Source organism: Mauremys mutica, chromosome 1, assembly GCF_020497125.1.
Source record: "Mauremys mutica isolate MM-2020 ecotype Southern chromosome 1, ASM2049712v1, whole genome shotgun sequence".
In the NCBI taxonomy this organism is placed as follows: Eukaryota; Metazoa; Chordata; order Testudines; family Geoemydidae; genus Mauremys; species Mauremys mutica.
The window spans coordinates 326,204,639-326,224,142 of NC_059072.1; the positions used below are offsets into that span (position 1 = coordinate 326,204,639).

Consider the following 19,504-nt stretch of genomic DNA (forward strand, 5'->3'; position numbering starts at 1 on the left):
CTCCCATGTCCCAACCTCCTGCCCCAGCCCTGAGCCCTCTCCCACACCCAAATTTCTGCTGCTGCTGTGGTGGGAGGGTGAGGTGGCCTGAGACTGCCCCAGCAGTGGCCGGTGCAGCTGGACCAAGGGGTGCCCAGGCTGCTCAGGTGGCCCCCGGACCAGCCGATACAGATGTTACGGGGTTCTGGAAAGTCACGGAATCCGTGACTTCCGTGACAGACTCTCAGCCTTAATTATGATTGGATGAGATGACAAATTTCAGTGCAAGAGATTTTCTTGGCAGGTCTCCTGTTCAAAACTTGCAATAATCTTTTAGATTATTAGTATGATACAAAGAAGCCTAAAAAGATGTACAGACAAAAACCAAGCACAAAAATTTAGGCTATGTTTGAGAAAAAACTTGTCAATAGTGAAATGTGTTGGGCTGTGGCATAGTATTTTTAGGGAGGTACTGGAAATCTCATAATTTGGGACTTCTAAAAATTGGATTAGATGACTAGTAAACATGGTGTAAGGAACAAACCTTCATTGGCAGGTATTATCATGCATGTCTTCCTTGGAGACCAGTTTAAACTAATATCAGTTGTCTTAATTTTTAGTTTTCTTTTTCTCTTCCCCCCCCCCCCCCATGTATCATACTGAATTCATCTCCCTACTTGGTGTTACTGTGTCTTCTCCTCTTAGATCCCAATTCAGCAAACCATTTAAGCACATTTTAAAGTCTCATTGAAATCAATGAGAGTTAAAGCATGTATGCTTAACTGCTTTTCTGTATCAAGGACTTAGTTGTTGTTTAGGTAAATATAAATAGTAAAATTCTTTCCTGGTAAGTCAGTCCTTTCAGCCCCTTTATTCTTTTGTTGCTCTTATGTGAACTCACTCAATTTTGTCAACCTTTTAGATCATGTGAATCTGAGAAATGAATGCAATCCATGAGCAATTTTCTGCCCCTGTCTTCTGCCCTTTATTTTCTTGCTCCTGTTTCTGATCTTTCTAGGACCTCCATATATTATTTCTTCATGGTGTTTGCAACTCCACTTAGTCAGCTTGGGGTGAGGAAGTAATTTTCCTTTAGGTCAGATTGGCAGAGACCCTGGGTTTTTTGCCTTCCTCTGGAGCATGGGCACAGGTCACTTTCTGGTTTGAACTAGAGTCAATGGTGGATTCTCTGTAATGTGAAGTCTTTAAATCAAGATTTGAGGACTTCAGTAGCTCAACCAGAGGTTATGGTCATCCTACAGGAGTGTGTAGATGAAGTTCTGTGGCCTGCAATGTGCAGGAGGTCAGACTAGTCAGTGGTTCTCAACCAGCGGCCTGATCAGCACACGTGCAGCCCATATGACATCCTCAGGGCCATACAAGTAGTGTATGTGTATATATAGTATGGATGTTGCCCACATAACACACACACAGAACTGCATATGCGGCCCACAATGGTAAACAGGTTGAGAACCACTGGACTAGATGATCATGATGGTCCATGGTAACCTTAGTCTACTGAAATTCACAGAGGAGGGTTCATAATGTGCGGTTGATACCTTCTACCATATTATGAATGAATATGTTAAATAAGACTAGTTCCAGCAGTACCACGTTAGAAGCCTTCCTTAGCTTAAAATGAAATAAGTTTCTGTTTATTGTTACCAGAACTAGCTAATATTTTTCAAATGAAAAATGGGCCTTTTTCCTTTGAAAACCCCAACCTTTCTCAACCAATTTAGTGGTGAGGGAAATATTCTTTCCCAGCCTCCTCCCCCACCCCCAAGGTGACTAGTGCAAACCCACAGCAGATCATAAAACCTGGTTCTACTCTGCTCCCATGTGTGGGATGGAGAGCTGCTGATCAGTGTTTGAGAAACAGTTCCCCTTCCTCTGGTGCATATGGTGGGTCAGTGTCCCCCTCTGGCCCAGCCATGTCCTGTTCCATTCCACTTAGGTAAGTCTGTCGCTCTTCTGCCTCCCTTGTATCCCAGATGCAGTAGGGATCTTTAGAGGAACCTTGTCCTCTTTTTCCTGCTGCCCAGACAAGGCACTGCATTCAGTTGTGGTGAGCACATTCTTACTCACTTTTCAGAGTACAACTGCACTGAAAGTGAATGTTGTTTTTGTGGATGATGCCTTACTCCCTGGCAAGCTGTACAAAATGGTCATAGCAATGACTAACTTTTACAAATGATGCTATATCCAAGGGGGAGAAGGTGGCTAGATAACAATGCTATCTGATCTAATGCTATAATGCAGGCAAGTTTCTTGTGGTACAGAAGAATTAAATTGAAATTCTAGAACACAGTACAAATAAATGCTTTTCCAGCTATGTCTATACTAGAGTGAAAAGTAGGTTTTGTTTTTTTTAAAGCAAGTGACACTATTCACTACATTGCTGCTTTGAAGTAAAATTCAGAGAGCAGATTTTGCTCACTCTGCGTGATTTCACTTTTTACCTCAACTTATATACATTTCATTTTGTTTGGAAAAGGGAATACCTGAATTAGTGCACCTGATTGGTTACAAAATTAACAGGGTACTCCTTAAATAGATTTTAAAAGGGTATCTTAATTTTAAAAATCCTGTTTGGCCCTCCATGTTTGCGTACTGTCAAAGCTTGATTAGGGTGGACAAATTAAATTATAGCATAGGAATTCAGTGTGCAAATTTTGGATGGTGCAGGTATACTTAACTCTTATGCAGCACTCTTCAACTTTAAAGAAATTTTTAAACAGCGGCTAATCTTTAGAATCCTTGGTATTAAAAAGTCTGTTATATCAAAGTTGTTAAAGGAGTGCTAAAGCATTCTAGATCACCATTGTCTCTTTATTCACTTAAAGTTCAGCTGCAGAAAACTAATAAAATGAATCTAATTTGCTTGCACTCTGCTCTTCTAGTTCTGGTAAAAGGACATTGCTGCTTTTACCAGATGTCTCAATTGCTTTTATGTTAAGTGATCAACCATGGAGTGAAGTGTGTTTTGGGCAGGTAGACTACTTATTTGTTTACCTCTGTTGGAATTTGTACTATTTGCTATGATGTACATGAACTCTACTATGATTAATTGCATAACAGCCAAACTACATTTGTCTTTAACAGAAGGGGACAAAAGAATTTGCAGAAGATTTTGACTGAACAAGAAATTCAGGGAAGGAGAGAAAAATGCCGAAACCAGTAAGTAGATGCTTCCTTTCTCTTCTAGAATTTGACGTAATAGCCATAATGCTCCCTGGACGGTGATCTTATCAGACCTCATAAGCTGCTAATCAAGGTTGGGCCTATTTAATACTTGTATATGGGCAAGTGGCCAAGATAAAAATCTAGGTACTTCAAAAAGTGGTGATTAGTGTTTCATTTTAGGGGGCCCTACTCTCTGACAATACTGATCTAACATTGCAGCACAGTGTTAGGGGGAATTGTGCTTCTGGAGTTTCTATATTTCAGGTGAAACATAATGGTGAAAAGTGGCTTCAGAGATGCACCTCATGTATCTGATTCATTGCCTATTTAAGTCAGTGGAAGTACTTCCATTGACTTAATATGTATTGGATTGACCCTGTATGGGGGCTTGCAGGGGAAAGGCTTGCTTAGGTGTAACAGTCCCTATGGTGGCGGGGGAGTGATGTGCAGCAATGTAATGAAACTTGTATGGCAATTTAGAATGTCATGGCCTCCATTGCACCATAGGACTGGCCTGGATGTCTTTTGGCTTGACTCCTTGGTGGGAATAACTTGGATCTTATTTGTGGTTTGGGACTGTAAATGCGATAGAAAGGCAAGCACACACTTTTCATAGTCTGATTAGCAGCTAATTTGCATTGAGGTCAAGTCTCATCCTTGTTCCTGCTGAGATGAGGGACACAAACTGGGTAACCCTTAAACTTCAGCTTCTGGAAAGGTTCCAATATTTTTTGGAGAGAATATTATCGGGAGAATATTATTTCGCCACTGAATCGTTCTGCCAGAGTTTTAGTAGGACTTTAAGGCTCTCCTCTACCATCCATAAAGTGGCTTCTAGTTGTCCCTTCATCCTCCCAAGTTTCATTGACATGGAATGGCCTGTTTAAATATAGAGAATAAGCAATGGGAGCTTGAATGCTATTTCTGCCTTGTACTCAGCCATTGGAATAAATAATTATGATAATACCTAGTCCTTATGCAGCTCTGTTAATCATTAGATTGATAAGAAATTGTGCTGTTGGTTCAGACTTGTCAGTATAAAGAGGTTGTCTTCTTTTATGGCTACACCCTTTCCATTGGGAGCTGTGTGTTAAATGTAGGAAAATACCACAGCAACACATGGACTTGTGACCCAGTGAGGCTTGATTTATTTTGATTCTCTTAATAGGGCTTTCAGTAGAGCTTCCCAGCTGGTTGATAGGAGTTTAGTGGTCCTATAAGACTGAGGGGGGAAGTCTCGGAGGCCATCCTACTGCATTACAGGGATTTTTATGCAAACCCAGATCCATGGAACAACTAAAGCAACTGGGAGGCAAGTGGCTTGAGGAGAACCAAGGCTGCTACCTCTGTCTGTGACCTGGGACCAGAATCTTGAAGTTTGGGTGGGCAAGGCTCCCTTCTGCCTTGGCTAGCCAGAGAGAGTCCAGGCCAATATAGTTCCAGGGCTGCTGAGAAGAAGAGAGGAAGTAGGATATAAACTGCTTTCTTCCCTTATAGCTGAGACTGAAGGGAGTTAGAAGTGCTGGCGCTCTGAGACAAGGAAAATTTGAATACCAGATCTCGGAGAAGAATCTGGACTCCTGTTAGGGAGGGGTGCAATTGTTTTATGGGAACTTTTATACAAAACTTCTCAATTTACTGTCTTGGGCTTTGCCAGCAGACCTCTGGGGAGAATGCAAAATCCGTGGAGAAATAGAATATCAGGATTGGAAGGGACCTCAGGAGGTCATCTAGTCCAACCCCCTGCTCAAAGCAGGACCAGTCCCCAGGCAGATTTTTGCTCCAGATCCCTAAATAGCCACCTCAAGGATTGAACTCACAACCCTGGATTTAGCAGGCCAATGCTCAAACCACTGAGCTATCCCTCCAAGTGAAATAAACACATTAGGGAAGGGATTTATAGTACAGGATTGTATTTTGGAGAAATGCACTGGCATTGCCTTCTATAAATTGTCATTAACTGTACCTACTGTTAATAACTAATTCATAATGCAGGAACACTTTCACAAAGCATTGAGCAGTATTATGAGAATTATACTACCTGCCCTTAAGCTTTTCATTGGCTGCTTTTGAAGTGGTGGATGGACTTCTTTTTAGTTTGTCTTTTTTTTTCCCCAGTCCTGAACGGCCTAAACAATGGTTATGTTCAAGACTTGTCTTCATGAAAATATGTACTGTGACATCTACTTCCTTCTAGGAGTCCTACTGTTGTGCTTGGGGTTAGAATGTGATTTGTTTGTTTCCCTGTGGTCAGTCCTAAGATGTGAAAGGTCTCTCTCTCTCTCTCTCTCTCTGGGCATCTGCCTCACCTCATCTCTCAATTTAAAAACAGCCAACCAACAACCAAAAAAAATATTTTCTCCTAAGTTCATTGTGTATTAAATCCTTGTATGGACCTCTTTTTCCATTGAATGACTACTCTAACTTTTTATCTGTTCTGTATTTGTTGATTTTTTTAGTTGTAATGTATTTTAGACTTAACTCTAAGCCGTGACTGGTGCCTTAATTACTGTAGAGCATCTCGTGGGTTGGCACTTAATATTATAATGAGAGAGCACTTTGATAATACTATGCTATAGCTCTCTTTTTACCTAAATTACTATGACTGTTTTAGCTGTCTTCTGTTTTATAATGTCTTGGTTGCAATGTGAGTGGTTTAATGTGTAGAATTCAGAGGATCTAACAAATTCTTGCAAATGTGTGAGCCTGGGCAATATAACACATTCATTGATTTCTTTTTTTTAGGTGATCCTTCATACCAGTGTAGAATAAATTTTATCTTTGGATCTATGTATAAGCAGTCATGAAGCTCATATACATTGTTTCGACTTTGAAAGACTTAGTAGAAAAGACCTCTGCCAAACCGTATTTGGCTTTAGTGTATTAGCCTGTTATAAAGAAGTATTTTCTATTTTATATTTCACTACCACCTCTAATAACAGCTGCAGATCACAGTGAAATCCAGAGGGGATCTCAGTTTCACTTTTTGTGTTTAGATGGAAAATAGGTCAAGTTTGGCTGGAATGTTGAACATAGAATCCAGTTGACAGTTTTGTGTATCAGATGAATTTAATAACAGAACCTAGCTGGATAATTCTTAGGACTTTCTCAATACTAAGTCGTCTTCTGGGATCATGTTCATGCGACTGCGAATTGCATCTTTTGAGTGGTAATAGAAAGCCATTATTTGAAAGGTGGGAGTGTTTGATCACTTATACATTATTAGGCCAAATAGTTGGAGTTAGGACTTTTAAAGACATTAAGGTGATAAGTACTTTATTATCAATCCCAGATATTTCTACTTTCTGTTTGATAATTTAGCATACTTTTTCCACTGAGGCTATATTTGGGATCCAGTGGCCTTCCCATAGGCTATTTATTCAGCATTGCCTGTACTCGTCTACATACTCAACTCTATTGGACATCATGGAATTTAGCTCCAGATCCAGTTTTCATTGTAATCTTCCAGTGATTTCAATGGGAGTTGCATCAGGCCCTTAACTCACAAAAGATAATTACTATCAATGGATGTATGACCTTTGAAAGGTTTAGTTATCTCAACATCCTGAAAGAGTAGAATATTTGTTTAATCTTCTTTTTTCTAGTATGCTCGTCCCAAAAAACTGAATCAAAATCATTTTTAAATATATGCCATTTCCTCAGATCTTCACCTAAACTAGAAGCATTGAGACTAAAATTAGACATGGTTACATAACTGTTAATTATTTCATAGCCTAAGAAGATTAGGTTTAATTGACTGTAGCATTTACAGAGAGTAAGAGGGCTTCTACAATTTTTTTTCCCCACCAGCTATTTTTGGTTAGACTTTGGAGTATGTGCATACAGGACTCCAAGACCTAGAAGAAGAAGGATGACACTACATAGGACACCTAATGATGTTAAATGGTGTAGATGCAACAAAATAAAAATCTATGCTGGAAGGGAGTATAATTAGCATATCTTCCTAAATCTTTTCAGGTATAGAATACATCCAAAAGCAATAGACTTCAGATTGTAGAACAGTGTTGATATCCTAACATTTTCTTAATTATCTTAAATTTTGGAAGATTATAGTGAATTTTAATAATTAGTATTTAAATTTGATACTTGAATTGAATATAGTGTAAATTCACTATTTCTGGCTAGATAAGGTTTAGTTATATCATTTTCATAGGAAAATCTTTCAAATTTACTTTCCTGTTATGTGGTAGGCCTTGTGGCCTCAGGACAGCCCTGCAAGTGGCCCTTCACCTCAAGTTTCCCTTGTGAGTAACCTAGAGGACTCCACTTCAGGCTCCGAATTAAATATCTCCCCTCACTCTCTCTCCCCCTCCCCCCGGGGTCCAATTTATTACAAAATATCGTGCAATAATCTCTAACAAAAATCCCAACATATCATCCATATTGCCTTTGAACATACAGTCTTTGCTGTCACCGTACCCCAGTGTCTTCCATCACAGCTAGGTTCGTTATCTGTCTTCTTCATCCATCTTCCAGAACAGCCATCCCCAGTCCTTCCACCTGGGGTTGCAACTCAGCTCTTCTCGGTGGGAACTCCCATAGCCTTTCAGCCAGGACGATTCTTGCCAGGAAAGCATCCCTCAAGCACCCCCTGGCCCTTCTCACTGTTCCTTGGGGTCCAGCTCTCAAGCAAGAAGATGTCAGTGGATAAGCCCCTCCACTGCTGCTCCTTCTTTTTGCCCTCTCTGTCCCTGGGCTCTGGCGCTCCAGCATAGAGCCAGCAGGCATCTCCCTCTGTTGCTCCTCTAGCCCAGGCGCTCTGGCTTGGGGGACAGCAGCCAGTAAAATATCTTTTTCTGCTCTTCAGCCTTCTCTCAGGAACCACTTTGTCTCTGGCAGTTCTTATCTCCTAGGCCCTTCTTCTGACTGACTCAGCATGCTCTAACTCACCTTTTCTGGCCCCCAGGTGCTGCCCTGTCTGATTAATTGGTCCAGCTGGGAGCATCTGGACTTGAACAGGAGAGTTGAGCCCAGTTTCATTTAATGGGCCAACTACCCTGTTATGGGTAGCTAAATTACAGTTCAAATAGATATTTATTTTTACAGTACAAATGGATATACAGGTGGCCAACAGAGGTTATGTGTACACTGCAATGTAAGCCTAGGGTTAATGAGATTTGAATCCACAAACCTTGGGTTTGCAAGCCCAGCGCTTAAGCTTCCACACTGCATATTGACCATAGGTTTAGAATGTCTGGACCAGGGCCTTTAGCCCAGGGCTTCAGCATCCACGCTGCAGTATGCCCTGGTTCATGGTGCAGTGTGGGAAAATTTGACTCTCCACCTGGCATGTTACAGGAGGTTATCACAGCCTGCCAGGTTTTCAGTAGATCCTGCTGAGCTGTCTTTTGGGTCTGCACGCTCCCAGCAATTGGATCAAGCAGCAGGGAGGAGTCGCCATTTGAAGAGCTTTTTTTGCTTGCACTTTTACTCCAGCAAATGGGCAGAGCAGCCATGAGATGAGGTGGACATTCCTGCAGCAGTTTCTGACCTACCAAAGGCACCTGTTGGAGGAGGGCGATACAGGAAAATGGAGCTGGCTGACTGCTGCTCATGACTCTTTGTGTAGCCTCTGATGCAGCCTACATAGACAAGCACTTCTGGTGCTGGGCTCCAAGCACAGAGTGGTGGGATCACATCGTCAAACACACCTGGGATGGCCAGCAGTGAATCTCAAACTTTCCCGTGAAGAAAGCTACATTTCTGGGAGCTTTGTGAGCAGCATGCCCCAACCCTCCAGCATTATGACATGCATGAGGGCATCCCTAATGGCCTGAAGCAGGTTGCTGTAACTGAGTGGATGCTGGCTACCCCAAACTGCTACAGGTCTATTGTGAAATAGTTAGGTGCTGGAAAGTCAGTCAAGGGTAAAATGGTTGTGGAGGTTTCTAAGGCAATCAGGCATGTGATTTCCACAAAAGTGGTGGGCATAAACAATATCCCTGAAGTAACTGCTGGTTTTGAGGAATGGGGTTTCCAAATTATACTGGGGCCATTGATAGGATTGCTCCTAGTTTGCCCTCCTCTAGCCCAAGATTATATAAACTGCAAAGGGCACTACTCCGTTACTATGTAGACCCTTGTGGACCCCACAGGCAGATTTATGGACACTGACATGGGCTGCACTGGAAAAGTTCATGATGCCAAGGTTTTCTGATGACTGGGAGTCTACATTCATGGACAGGTTCGGACACTATTCCCACTAAATGATAGTTATAAATGGAGATATTGTTCATACTATTAACATGGGGGATCCTGCGTGCTCCCTTTTGCTTTGGCTACTGACAAACATACTGATCTCAGCAGGCCTGGCAAAAGAAGGTTCAGTTGGGCTTTCAGCAGGTGCGTAATGGTGGTTGAATGTCTCGCTGGAGGAGATGGTTTGAGGAGATTGCATACAATGGCATATGGCCCATCTGCAACTGCTAGTAGTAAATAGCCACAACAGCCAGAGATGGGAAACTAGATGGGAAAGGGATAGCTCAGTGGTTTGAGCATTGGCCTGCTAAACCTAGGGTTGTGAGTTCAATCTTTGAGGGGGCCATTTAGGGAACTGGGATAAAAACCTGTCTGGGAATTGGTCCTGCTTTGAGCAGGGGGTTGGACTAGATGATCTCCTGAGGTCCCTTCCAATCCTGACATTCTATGAGTCTATGAAAGTCTCTGAGTTACTACAGTAAATTCTTTCTCAGGTATCTGAGTGGTGGGTTTTGTGGACATGCTTAGCATCCAACAGATCATCATATTTGGGATCAGAAGGGAATTTTCTCCCAGGTCAGATTGGCAGAGACCCTGGGATATTTTCCTTCTTCTGCAGCATGGGGCACAGGTCACTATGCTGATTTAAACTAGAGTAAATGGTGGATGGACTTGAAGTCTGTAACTCAGCCGAAGGTTATGGGTCTATTACAGGAGTGAGTCAGTGAGGTTCTGTGGCCTGTGATGTGCGCAGAAGGTCAAACTCGATTATCATAATGGTCCCTTCTTCCTGACCTTAAAGTCTGAGCCTATGGTGCTGTTTACAGACCCATTTGGATGCCTGTGTCATCAATGCCATTATTGTGGTTTGCTGTGCTCTTCATAATCTGTGTGAAGCCAAAGGTGAGCCATTTGCCCCTGAATGGAGCTATGACAGTAATGGATTGCTGAACTTGTACACTCAGCTAGAAAGTGCATCTGCCACAGCTAGGGCAGGATGCATCTGGGCAATATAAGGCAGGCATGCTCTGTACTCGCATGTTATGGATTTTCATGGGCCAATGAAATAGGGAGAATAGTATATTTGAGTGTGATTATGCAGTCCTTACAGTAAATGAGGTGCTATCACATCATGCAGTGAAATGTAGGGGGAGACATAGAATGACATGATCGCTTATAAACTGTCAGGGACTGGATTTACTGGAGAATTGATGTAGAGAAATGTATTGAGAAATAGTGTTTGCGTATATCTTCTCAATTGTCTCTTATCATGTGTTTACCTTAATTATTTGAAGCATACATTATGTAATGTGATGCAGTGATGGCAATAAAATTTCTTGGCAAAATAACCTTATTTTTGAACATATATTAGAAAAGTACAATATTAAGTCATTGCCAGGTAGGCCAGTTGCCATTAGCACATGAAAACAATAGTAATAAACCAACACCAAAACTTTTAACAAAGTGCATGAACAAGGCAAACAGGGCAACTGGTTTCAAACAATAAACCCCCTTACTGTTGTGTGTCTCCTGGCTGCCTGTTTGTGTTCCTTCCTATTTGTTGCCGCTTGCAGGGATTGGAGTTGTTCACGGGATGGAGCTTTGTCTGCACAGGAGTGGAAGCTTGCAGGGGGAAGGAAATCAGCACAGGGTTGGAGGACTGCATTTTTCTTCCTCTGATACTACAACTGCTTGTTGGCCCTGTCCAGAATTTCTACCATCATGGAAACACTTCTGTTTGGACCTGTTCATGACAGTTCTGCATCCCAGGGTCCTGCTGGAGTAGGGCCACTCTACCAAGGTTGAAGGACCAGCAGAGCTCGAATGTACTAAAAGCAGAAATCAAACAGTACATTATTGTTTCAGTGCCTCACAATAGGTTCAGTGCCATCTGCAGGCAAAAGTGCCTTGTGGAACCTCAAGGCCAAAATATGATACTTTGTCAAACTGAGCTTCAGTATATTCTGAGAGAAATGCCTCAGCTCAGTTAATCACAGTGAAAATACTGCACAGTCAATGGCAAGTTACAGTTTACAGTTTTTTAAATAGCTGAGCTTCTTGAGAGTCATGGGGGGAGCTTACTACAGAAGCATTCTCTGTACTTTCAGACATTGTACTTTCTTGAGGACATTACAATCCCAGAGGTTCCAGAATGGCAAAGGGAAACTTTATTTCAGACTGCTTGGTTGCAAGCCAGCTGTGTATGCTACAGAGGTTTTCAAACTTATGGTGGTGGAGCAGCACATCTCTGAGTGAAGTGGGCTGGTGACCTACAGAAGAGGGCCCAGGAAATATGTCCTTCCCTGAAATATGATTACCAATATGGAGTTCCTGTTATGTTTGCAGCTATCAATGCCCGGAATTGGGTCAAAATTAGTGGGGGAATCAACAGAATGCTGTGTCAATGTTCACATGGATGACTAGCTCCATACGACACTCAATATAGACTGCTCTGAACGCATCTGCCCAGGGACTGCATTCAAATGCACATGATAATACAAACTCTGAAACATCTACCAAGCCATTCTTCCTCCCCACACCCCCCCAGTACATTTCTGAACTGAATACAACCTCCTGACTGTACTTTGATGATTGATTTTTGTCATCCAGTTGCTCAAACAGTTTTCTGTTTACAGGCAGCTACCGGTAATTACAGAATCATAGTGTGAAAAGTGCCTGCACGGGTCATTTAGTCTAACCTCCTGCCAAGATGCAGGATTTGTTGTGTCTAAACAGTCCAAAACAAATGACTGTCCAGCCTCCTTTTGAAAACCTCCAGTGAAGATGCTTCCACAACCTTCTGAGGCAGACTGTTCCATTATCCTACTGTTCTTACAGTTAGGAAGTTTTTTTTCCTGAGATTTAATCTAAATCTGCTATGCTGTAGTTTGAATCCATTGCCTCTTGTCCTGCACTCTGAGGCAAAAGAAAACAACTTTTCTCCATCTTTTTTTATGGCAGCTTTTCAAGTATCTGAAGACCACTGTCATATTTCCACACTCCCCCTTAATCTCCTCTCCCAGACTAAAGCCAGTTCCTTCAGCCTTTGCTCATATGACTTGCATTTCATCCCTTTAACCAACTTTGTCGCTCGCATTTGGATACATTGTGGTGTGCCCGATTTGTAGGGTATGGCATACTAAAAGGGAAGGCAGGTGTTCTTATTTCAAATTACCTGACTAATCTCTGTAAGAATGTGCTTCATTTTGAATTCCATATGGTAGTAGTGATGAGAAGGGGGATTTACACTAGAGCACTGGCATGCAATATGTCTTTAGTGGATACACGCTGTTGCGTGTGGCTTGAAATACATTTTGCAATGGGTAAAAAAAACAAATCCCTCACACCCCAGTATTAACAAAAAACCGTGGAGTAAGAAACTTACCTTGATGCCTCCATGCAGCATCAAAAAACTCCTGAGTAGAGACCCAGAATGTGATGCAGCTGCTCTAATGGAAAAGTCTCCTCAGGAACTGATTTGAATACAAGAGTCACTTCACCATCCTCATCTGGTATTTGCCGACTTCTCTCCAGTCCTATACTGGATTAAAGGGTGAGAAGGTCATCCCAGCTGATCAGGCTGTCATGAAGTGCTGGTGGCTCAGTGCAGTACATTTGGTCCCTCATAAAAGGGTCAGGATGATAATGAGTTCCCAGAGGTGTGGTTGCTATTCCTGGCTTGCCAGTAGTTGGTTGTGAGCTGCGTAATCTGCTTCTAGCACTGGTCCAGTGAATCCTCAGTGCTGCCAGTTTCTTCGCTATTAGCTGCTATGCGTGGTCATTCCTGGAACTCTTGCTAAAGTCAAACTGTTTGTTCGCCTTGCACCGGAGACTGATCAAAATCTGCCTGTGCTCCCATGGCCAGCTTGCAGCATGCTTGACAAAGCAGTTCTTTGTGTCAATGGCCATTACAAACAGTAGAAGGTTCACTCTGCAATTCAGTGGTCAGAACAAAATGGAAAGGTTGAAAGTTGATTGGCCGGTCTTGGGATAGAAAGGACAAAGGACATTGTCCCATGGGATTGTTGGTGGATTCTCAGGACCCACTAAATGAATTTAGAGAAACTAAATGAATTCTTTGCATCGGTCTTCCTGGCTGAAGATGTGAGGGATGTTTCCAAACATGAGCCATTCTTTATATGTGATAAATCTGAGGAACTGTTCCAGAATGAGGAGTCATTAGAGGAGATTTTGGAACAAATGGATAAATTAAACAGTAATAAGTCACCAAGACCAGATGGTATTCACCCAAGAGTTCTGAAGGAACTCAAATGTTAAATTGCAGAACTATTAACTATGGCTTGTAAACTATCATTTAAATCAGCTTCTCTACCAAATGACTGGAGGATAGCTAATGTGACACCAATTTTTAAAAGGGGCTCCACAGGTGATGCCGACAATTATAGGCCAGTAAGCCTGACTTCAGCATAGGGCAAATTGGTTGAAACTATAGGAAAGAACAGAATTGTCAGACACATAGATGAACATAATTTGTTGGGAAAGAGTCAACATGGTTTTTGTAAAGGGAAATCATGCCTCATCAATCTACTAGAATTCTTTGAGGGGGTCAACAAGCATGTGGACAAGGGAGATCCAGTGGATATAGTGTACTTAGATTTTCAGAAAGCCTTTGACAAGGTCTCTCACCAAAAGCTCTTAAGCAAAGTAAGATGTCATGGGATAAGAGGAAGGTCCTCCCATGGATCGGTAACTGGTTAAAAATAGGAAACACAGGGTAGAATAAATGATCAGTTTTCAGAATGGAGACACAGTGGTGTACCCCACGGGTCTGTACTGGGACCAGTGCTGTTCAATATATTCATAAATGATCTGGAAAAAGGAGTAAACAGTGAGATGGCAAAATTTGCAGATGATACGAAACTACTCAAGATAGTTAAGTCCAACGCAGACTGCGAAGAGTTACAAAAGGATCTCTCAACACTGGGCGACGGCGCAACAAAATGGCAGCTGAAATTCAGTGTTGGTAAATGCAAAGTAATGCACATTGGAAAACATAATCCCAATTGTCCATATAAAATGATGGGGTCTAAATTAGCTGTTACCACTCAAGAAAGAGATCTTGGTGTCATTGTGGATAGTTCTCTGAAAACATCCACTCAATGTGCAGCGACAATCAAAAAAGCTAACAATGTTAGGAATCATTAAGAAAGGGCTAAATAATAAGACAGAGAATATCATATTTCCTTTATATAAATCCAGGGTACACCCACATCTTGAATACCACATGCAGATGTGGTTGCCCCGTCACAAAAATGATATATTAGAATTGAAAAGATACAGAAAAGGTCAACAAAAATGATTAGGGGATCAGCTTCCATATGAGGAGAGATTACTAAAACTGGGACTTTTCAGCTTGGAAAACGGATAATTGAGGGGGGATATGATAGAGGTGTATAAATCATGACTGGTGTGGAGTGAGTGAGTGTTATTTACGCCTTCTCATAACACAAGAACTAGGGGGTCACCAAATGAAATTAATCAGCAGCAGGTTTAAAACAAAAGAAGTATTTCTTCACACAATGCACAGTCAGCCTTTAGAACTCCTTTCCAGAGGATGTTGTGAAAACCAAGAGTATAACAGGGTTCAAAAAAGAACTAGATAAGTTCATGGAGGATAGGTCCATCAATAGCTCTTAGCCAGGATGGGTAGGGATGGTTTCTCTAGCCTCTGTTTGCCAGAAGCTGGAAATGGGCGACAGGAAGTGGATCACTTGATGATTACCTGTTCTGCTCATTCCCTCTGAGGCACCTGGCATTGGCCACTGTCAGAAGACAGGATACTGGGCAAGATGGACCTTTGGTCTGACCCAGTATGGCTGTTGTTATGTTAAGTCTGGGTGTCACAGGCTTGAGCTATATCCGTACAGGGCTGCCGAGAGCGGGTTTGGGGCCCCCAGCAAGGGCGGACCGGCTAAACAGGGCTGGGGAAGCCGGGCTCCCTTCCAGACTGCCAGGCCCCAGTAATTTGTACCGGCTCTCCGCGCCCCCCCCCCCCCCCCCCGCATCCGTACAACAAAATGATGGAGTTTGGGCTGGAGCCCCTGTGAGACTTGGGCTCTCAAACCCTCCATGCCTGTGAGGTCCAGGGGCTGGGCCTGAGTTAGAATTGTGTGTAGATGGAAAGGGGGTTGGGGCTTAAGTCTGAGCATGAGTTTACATTGCAGAGTGGACATACCCAGAGAGGACTGATTGAGGTTTTAAAATGTGTGTATGGTAACTTTGTATAGCCATAGTGTTGCTATTGCTCTTTACTCTGTCATGCTTTCCTTATTCTGTCAGTTTTTGTTACATTCACTTATGTGTTGTCTTTAGTTAGGTTGGTACAGAGACTGCAGGGCCTCTGGGTACTACTGTAATTTAAATAATTCAAATAATTTAATATGCACAATACAGTTTATAGACAGCTGGCATTTGAACTAGAATAATGGAATGACTGGAAGAAACTATAACTTTTAATATGTCTAGCTTAATCATGTTTGGTTAGGTTTATACAGTTATAGTTGCTACAGATAACTGGCTGATACTAAATATTAAATTAAATTGGGATTTTATAGAGAAACTAAGTTTTTCTCCTAAACACTTGACTATTTTTTTATCAAAAGACTTGTAAAATCCACCCTCAAAACAAGTTATTGAGCCTTCTGAGTGATATTGTGGTTAATTTATTAAATCCTTCCTCTTGGTGCACGGTGTTCATTTGCAAATAACAGCTTGGGGTGGCAAAATGTCTAGAGCCGCCCCTGGTTTGAAGATAAAAAACATCAGTAGAAATAATTTAAAATGTATTTGCTTAGATACATAAAATTACAAAAGACATACTGTATTTTAATATTCTCTCTATATAAAATAATTAATTGGGTTCTATTTAAAAAAATAAAATCTTGCACTTCACTGCTCTGGGCACCTTTACCAACCCTCCTTGCCTTACTTTTGATTTCAGTAGGTCTGTCAAGTCACCCTTTTGTAAACCACAGCAGGACCCCTTCACACCCCCTGTCATCAGCCTCTTTTACTAGTCAGCTTCTGTACCAAATGTCATTTGCTCCCTACAAGGAGATTATATACACACACACTCCTACCTACTCCTTCACCAAGTTCAGTTACTTTAGGTGACAAATTTTAAAAATAAAATGAAATAAAATCTTATTACTAGTTTTGATTCTGGTAAGCAAAAGATAATTATCAGAATGCAAGACTATAAAGTCTCCTGTGGTAGTGCCTGGGAAAATGAAGTACTGGTGGTTAGGAAAAGTTGTTATCCTAATTTTTGGAGAATATTTTGTTTCTAGTTTCTTTATAAGACCATCTTTCCAGAGAAAATGGGCAAAGTCCTATATTTTGTTGTAGCTATCTTAACTCTTCCAGGCTTTTGGCAATGTGAGGGATTATAAGACCGGGTTTTGGGTTTTTTTTTTCTTTAAGAATTTTAATATGCTTAGCTTAGTTACACTTTTGGTATCAGAGATTTCCTTAAGAAAAAATGTGGAGCTGTTAAACTTAATATTAGTAAAACTATGTAGGGATCTTCCAGACTTCATATTGAATGTGAATTTAATGGATTCCAGAAATCATTGCATCTTCAGTATTTATTTTTGCTTTGTAGTATTATATGCCAAACTTTGAGTCTTTGGAGTCTTCAGTAAAATAAATTTTAAAGTATGCATGTTTGGAATTTCAGATACTATCCCCCACCTGTGTGCCCTCATTTCTTGTCTCCTCCCTCCCCCAAATCTCTCCATCTTCTTTTCCAGTTGAACCTAGTCAATCCTGTTTTCAGACTAATGTACGTGGCTTCCAAAACAACAAGTGCATGAAGAAAGACATTATTAAATGAAGATACTAATAAATGCAAAGTAAAGCTGTTCAAAAGATTTCATTTTTTCATGTTTTTTTCAAAGAAGGCAAATAGAAAATTGTCAAAAACATGTTTCAAAATTAGGTATGGTACACAGTGGGGTTTGGTCTACGCATGGGACGTATGTCGTTTTTATGATGTCACTCAAGGGAAAATCCGCACCACTGAGCGATGTAGTTATACCGACCTAACCCCTGGTGTAGACAGCAATATGTCTCCTGTTGACATAGCTACCGCCTCTTGGCAAGATGGAGTATCAGCACCAACAGGAGAAGTTCTCCTATTTGGTGTAGGCAGTGGTGTCTTCACTAAGTGCTGAAGTGGCACAGCTGCAGCGCTGTACGTGTAGAAAGCCCTAAGTTTACTGCTTTCTCTAGATATATTAAAATTAACAGGTGAGATGAGCCCAGTGGCATTTACTGTATATCAGCAGGTCCATTATCTATTCCCCCCCACACTTCCTGTATTTTTTGGCTTTTGCAAGCTAACTGTACTTACAAGTAAGTCCTGATTATGTATGCTAGATAACTGTATTTGCATTTAGAGGAAAAATGTTATTCTGTGCTTAGTTTATATGAGCAGAGCAGTGAGATACTGCAATTTAGGGCAGATTGGTAAGCCAAGCCTATTAGGTTATTTTAAAGGCTAAATAGGTCATGGTTCTTTTGTCACTTAACTTGAAAATAATTGTATTGCAAATAATTGTATTGCTATTTTAAGATATATGCAAGATTTTTATACTTCAGTGTGCATAGAAGTTTCATTGTTGATGGGTAATTATTATTTAACATTTATCTGGTGTTCTAAATCTATTTGTCCATTCATTGTTGCAATATATTGACAAAAAGCATTCTTTAGAAATAAAAAAGAAAACTGGTAGGTGCTGGGTAAGAAAAAAAGATAGTGCTGAGGGACCTCTCCTTGTCAGAGCCCTGGTTTATTTATTTTTAACTTAATTTCCTCTAGTGGCTCCGTCTCCACTTTAGCCTCCAAGTCCCAGAATTGGTAAATACCCCCTTTTCTCTCTTAGGACTGGTCTACGCTAGGAATTTACATCAGTATAATATCTCTCAGGGGTGTGAAAAATCCAAGGAATTACAGACCAGTCACCTTAACTTCAGTACCCAGAAAGATAATGGAGCAAATAATCAATGAATTTGCAAACACCTAGAAGATAATAAGGTGATAAGTAACAGTCAGCATGGATTTGTCAAGAACAAATCATGTCAAACCAACCTAATAGCTTTCTTTGATAGGGTGACAAGCCTTGTGGATAGGAGCAGTAGATGTGGCATATCTTCATTTTAGTAAGGCGCTTGATACTGTCTCGCATGAACTTGTCGTAAGCAAACTAGAGAAATATAGCCTAGATGGAGCTACTATAAGGTGGGTGCATAACTGGTTGGAAAACCATTTCCAGAGAGTAGTATCAGTGATTCACAATCAAGGTGGAAGGGCATATCAAGTGGAGTCCCATAGGGGTCAGTTCTGTTCAATATCTTCAATCAATGATTTAGATAGTGTCAGAGAGTACACTTACAAAGTTTGTGGACGATACCAAGCTGGGATGGGTTACAGGTGCTTTGGAGGATAGGATTATAATTCAAAATGATCTGGATAAATTGGAGAAATGGTCTGAAGTAAATAGGATAAAATTCAATAAGGACAAATGCAAAGTACTCCACTTAGGAAGGACATGCATACAAAATAGGAAATGACTGCCTAGGAAAGAGTACTGCAGAAAGGGATCTGGGGGCCATAGTGGATCACAAGCAAAATATGAATCAACATTGTAATGCTGTTACAAAAAAAAGCAACATAATTCTGGGATGTATTAGCAAGGGTATTGTAAGCAAGACACGCTCTACTCTGTGCTGATTAGCCCTCAACTGGAGTACGGTGTCCAGTTCTGGGTGCCACATTTCAGGAAAGATGTGGAGAAATTGGAGACAGTCCAGAGAAGAGCATCAAAAATATTAAAGGTCTAGAAAACAAGACCTACGAGGGAAGATTTTAAAAATTGGGTTTGTTCTTCTGGAGAAGAGAAGACTGAGGGGGGACATAATAGTTTTCAAGTACGTAAAAAGTTGTTACAGGGAAGAGGGAGAAAACTTGTTGTTCTTAACCTCGGAGGATAGGATAAAAAGCAATGGGCTTAAATTGCAGCAAGCGTGGTTTAGGTTGGACATTAAGAAAAGCTTCCTAAGTGTCAGGGTAATTAAGCACTGAAATAAATTGTCTAGG

General features: G+C 41.2%; 1 protein-coding gene across 2 annotated transcripts in view; it reads left to right on the forward strand.

Annotated features, from left to right (window-relative positions):
• The window catches only part of RDX (radixin), a 117,434-nt gene that overhangs the window by 51,355 nt on the left and 46,575 nt on the right, over positions 1 to 19,504 (forward strand). For both annotated transcript variants that reach the window (XM_045018186.1, XM_045018179.1), the window contains exon 2: positions 3,085 to 3,159. In XM_045018186.1, the coding sequence (XP_044874121.1) occupies positions 3,148 to 3,159 (12 nt within the window). In that variant the 5' untranslated portion in view covers positions 3,085 to 3,147. The remainder of the gene's footprint in view (positions 1 to 3,084; positions 3,160 to 19,504) is intronic.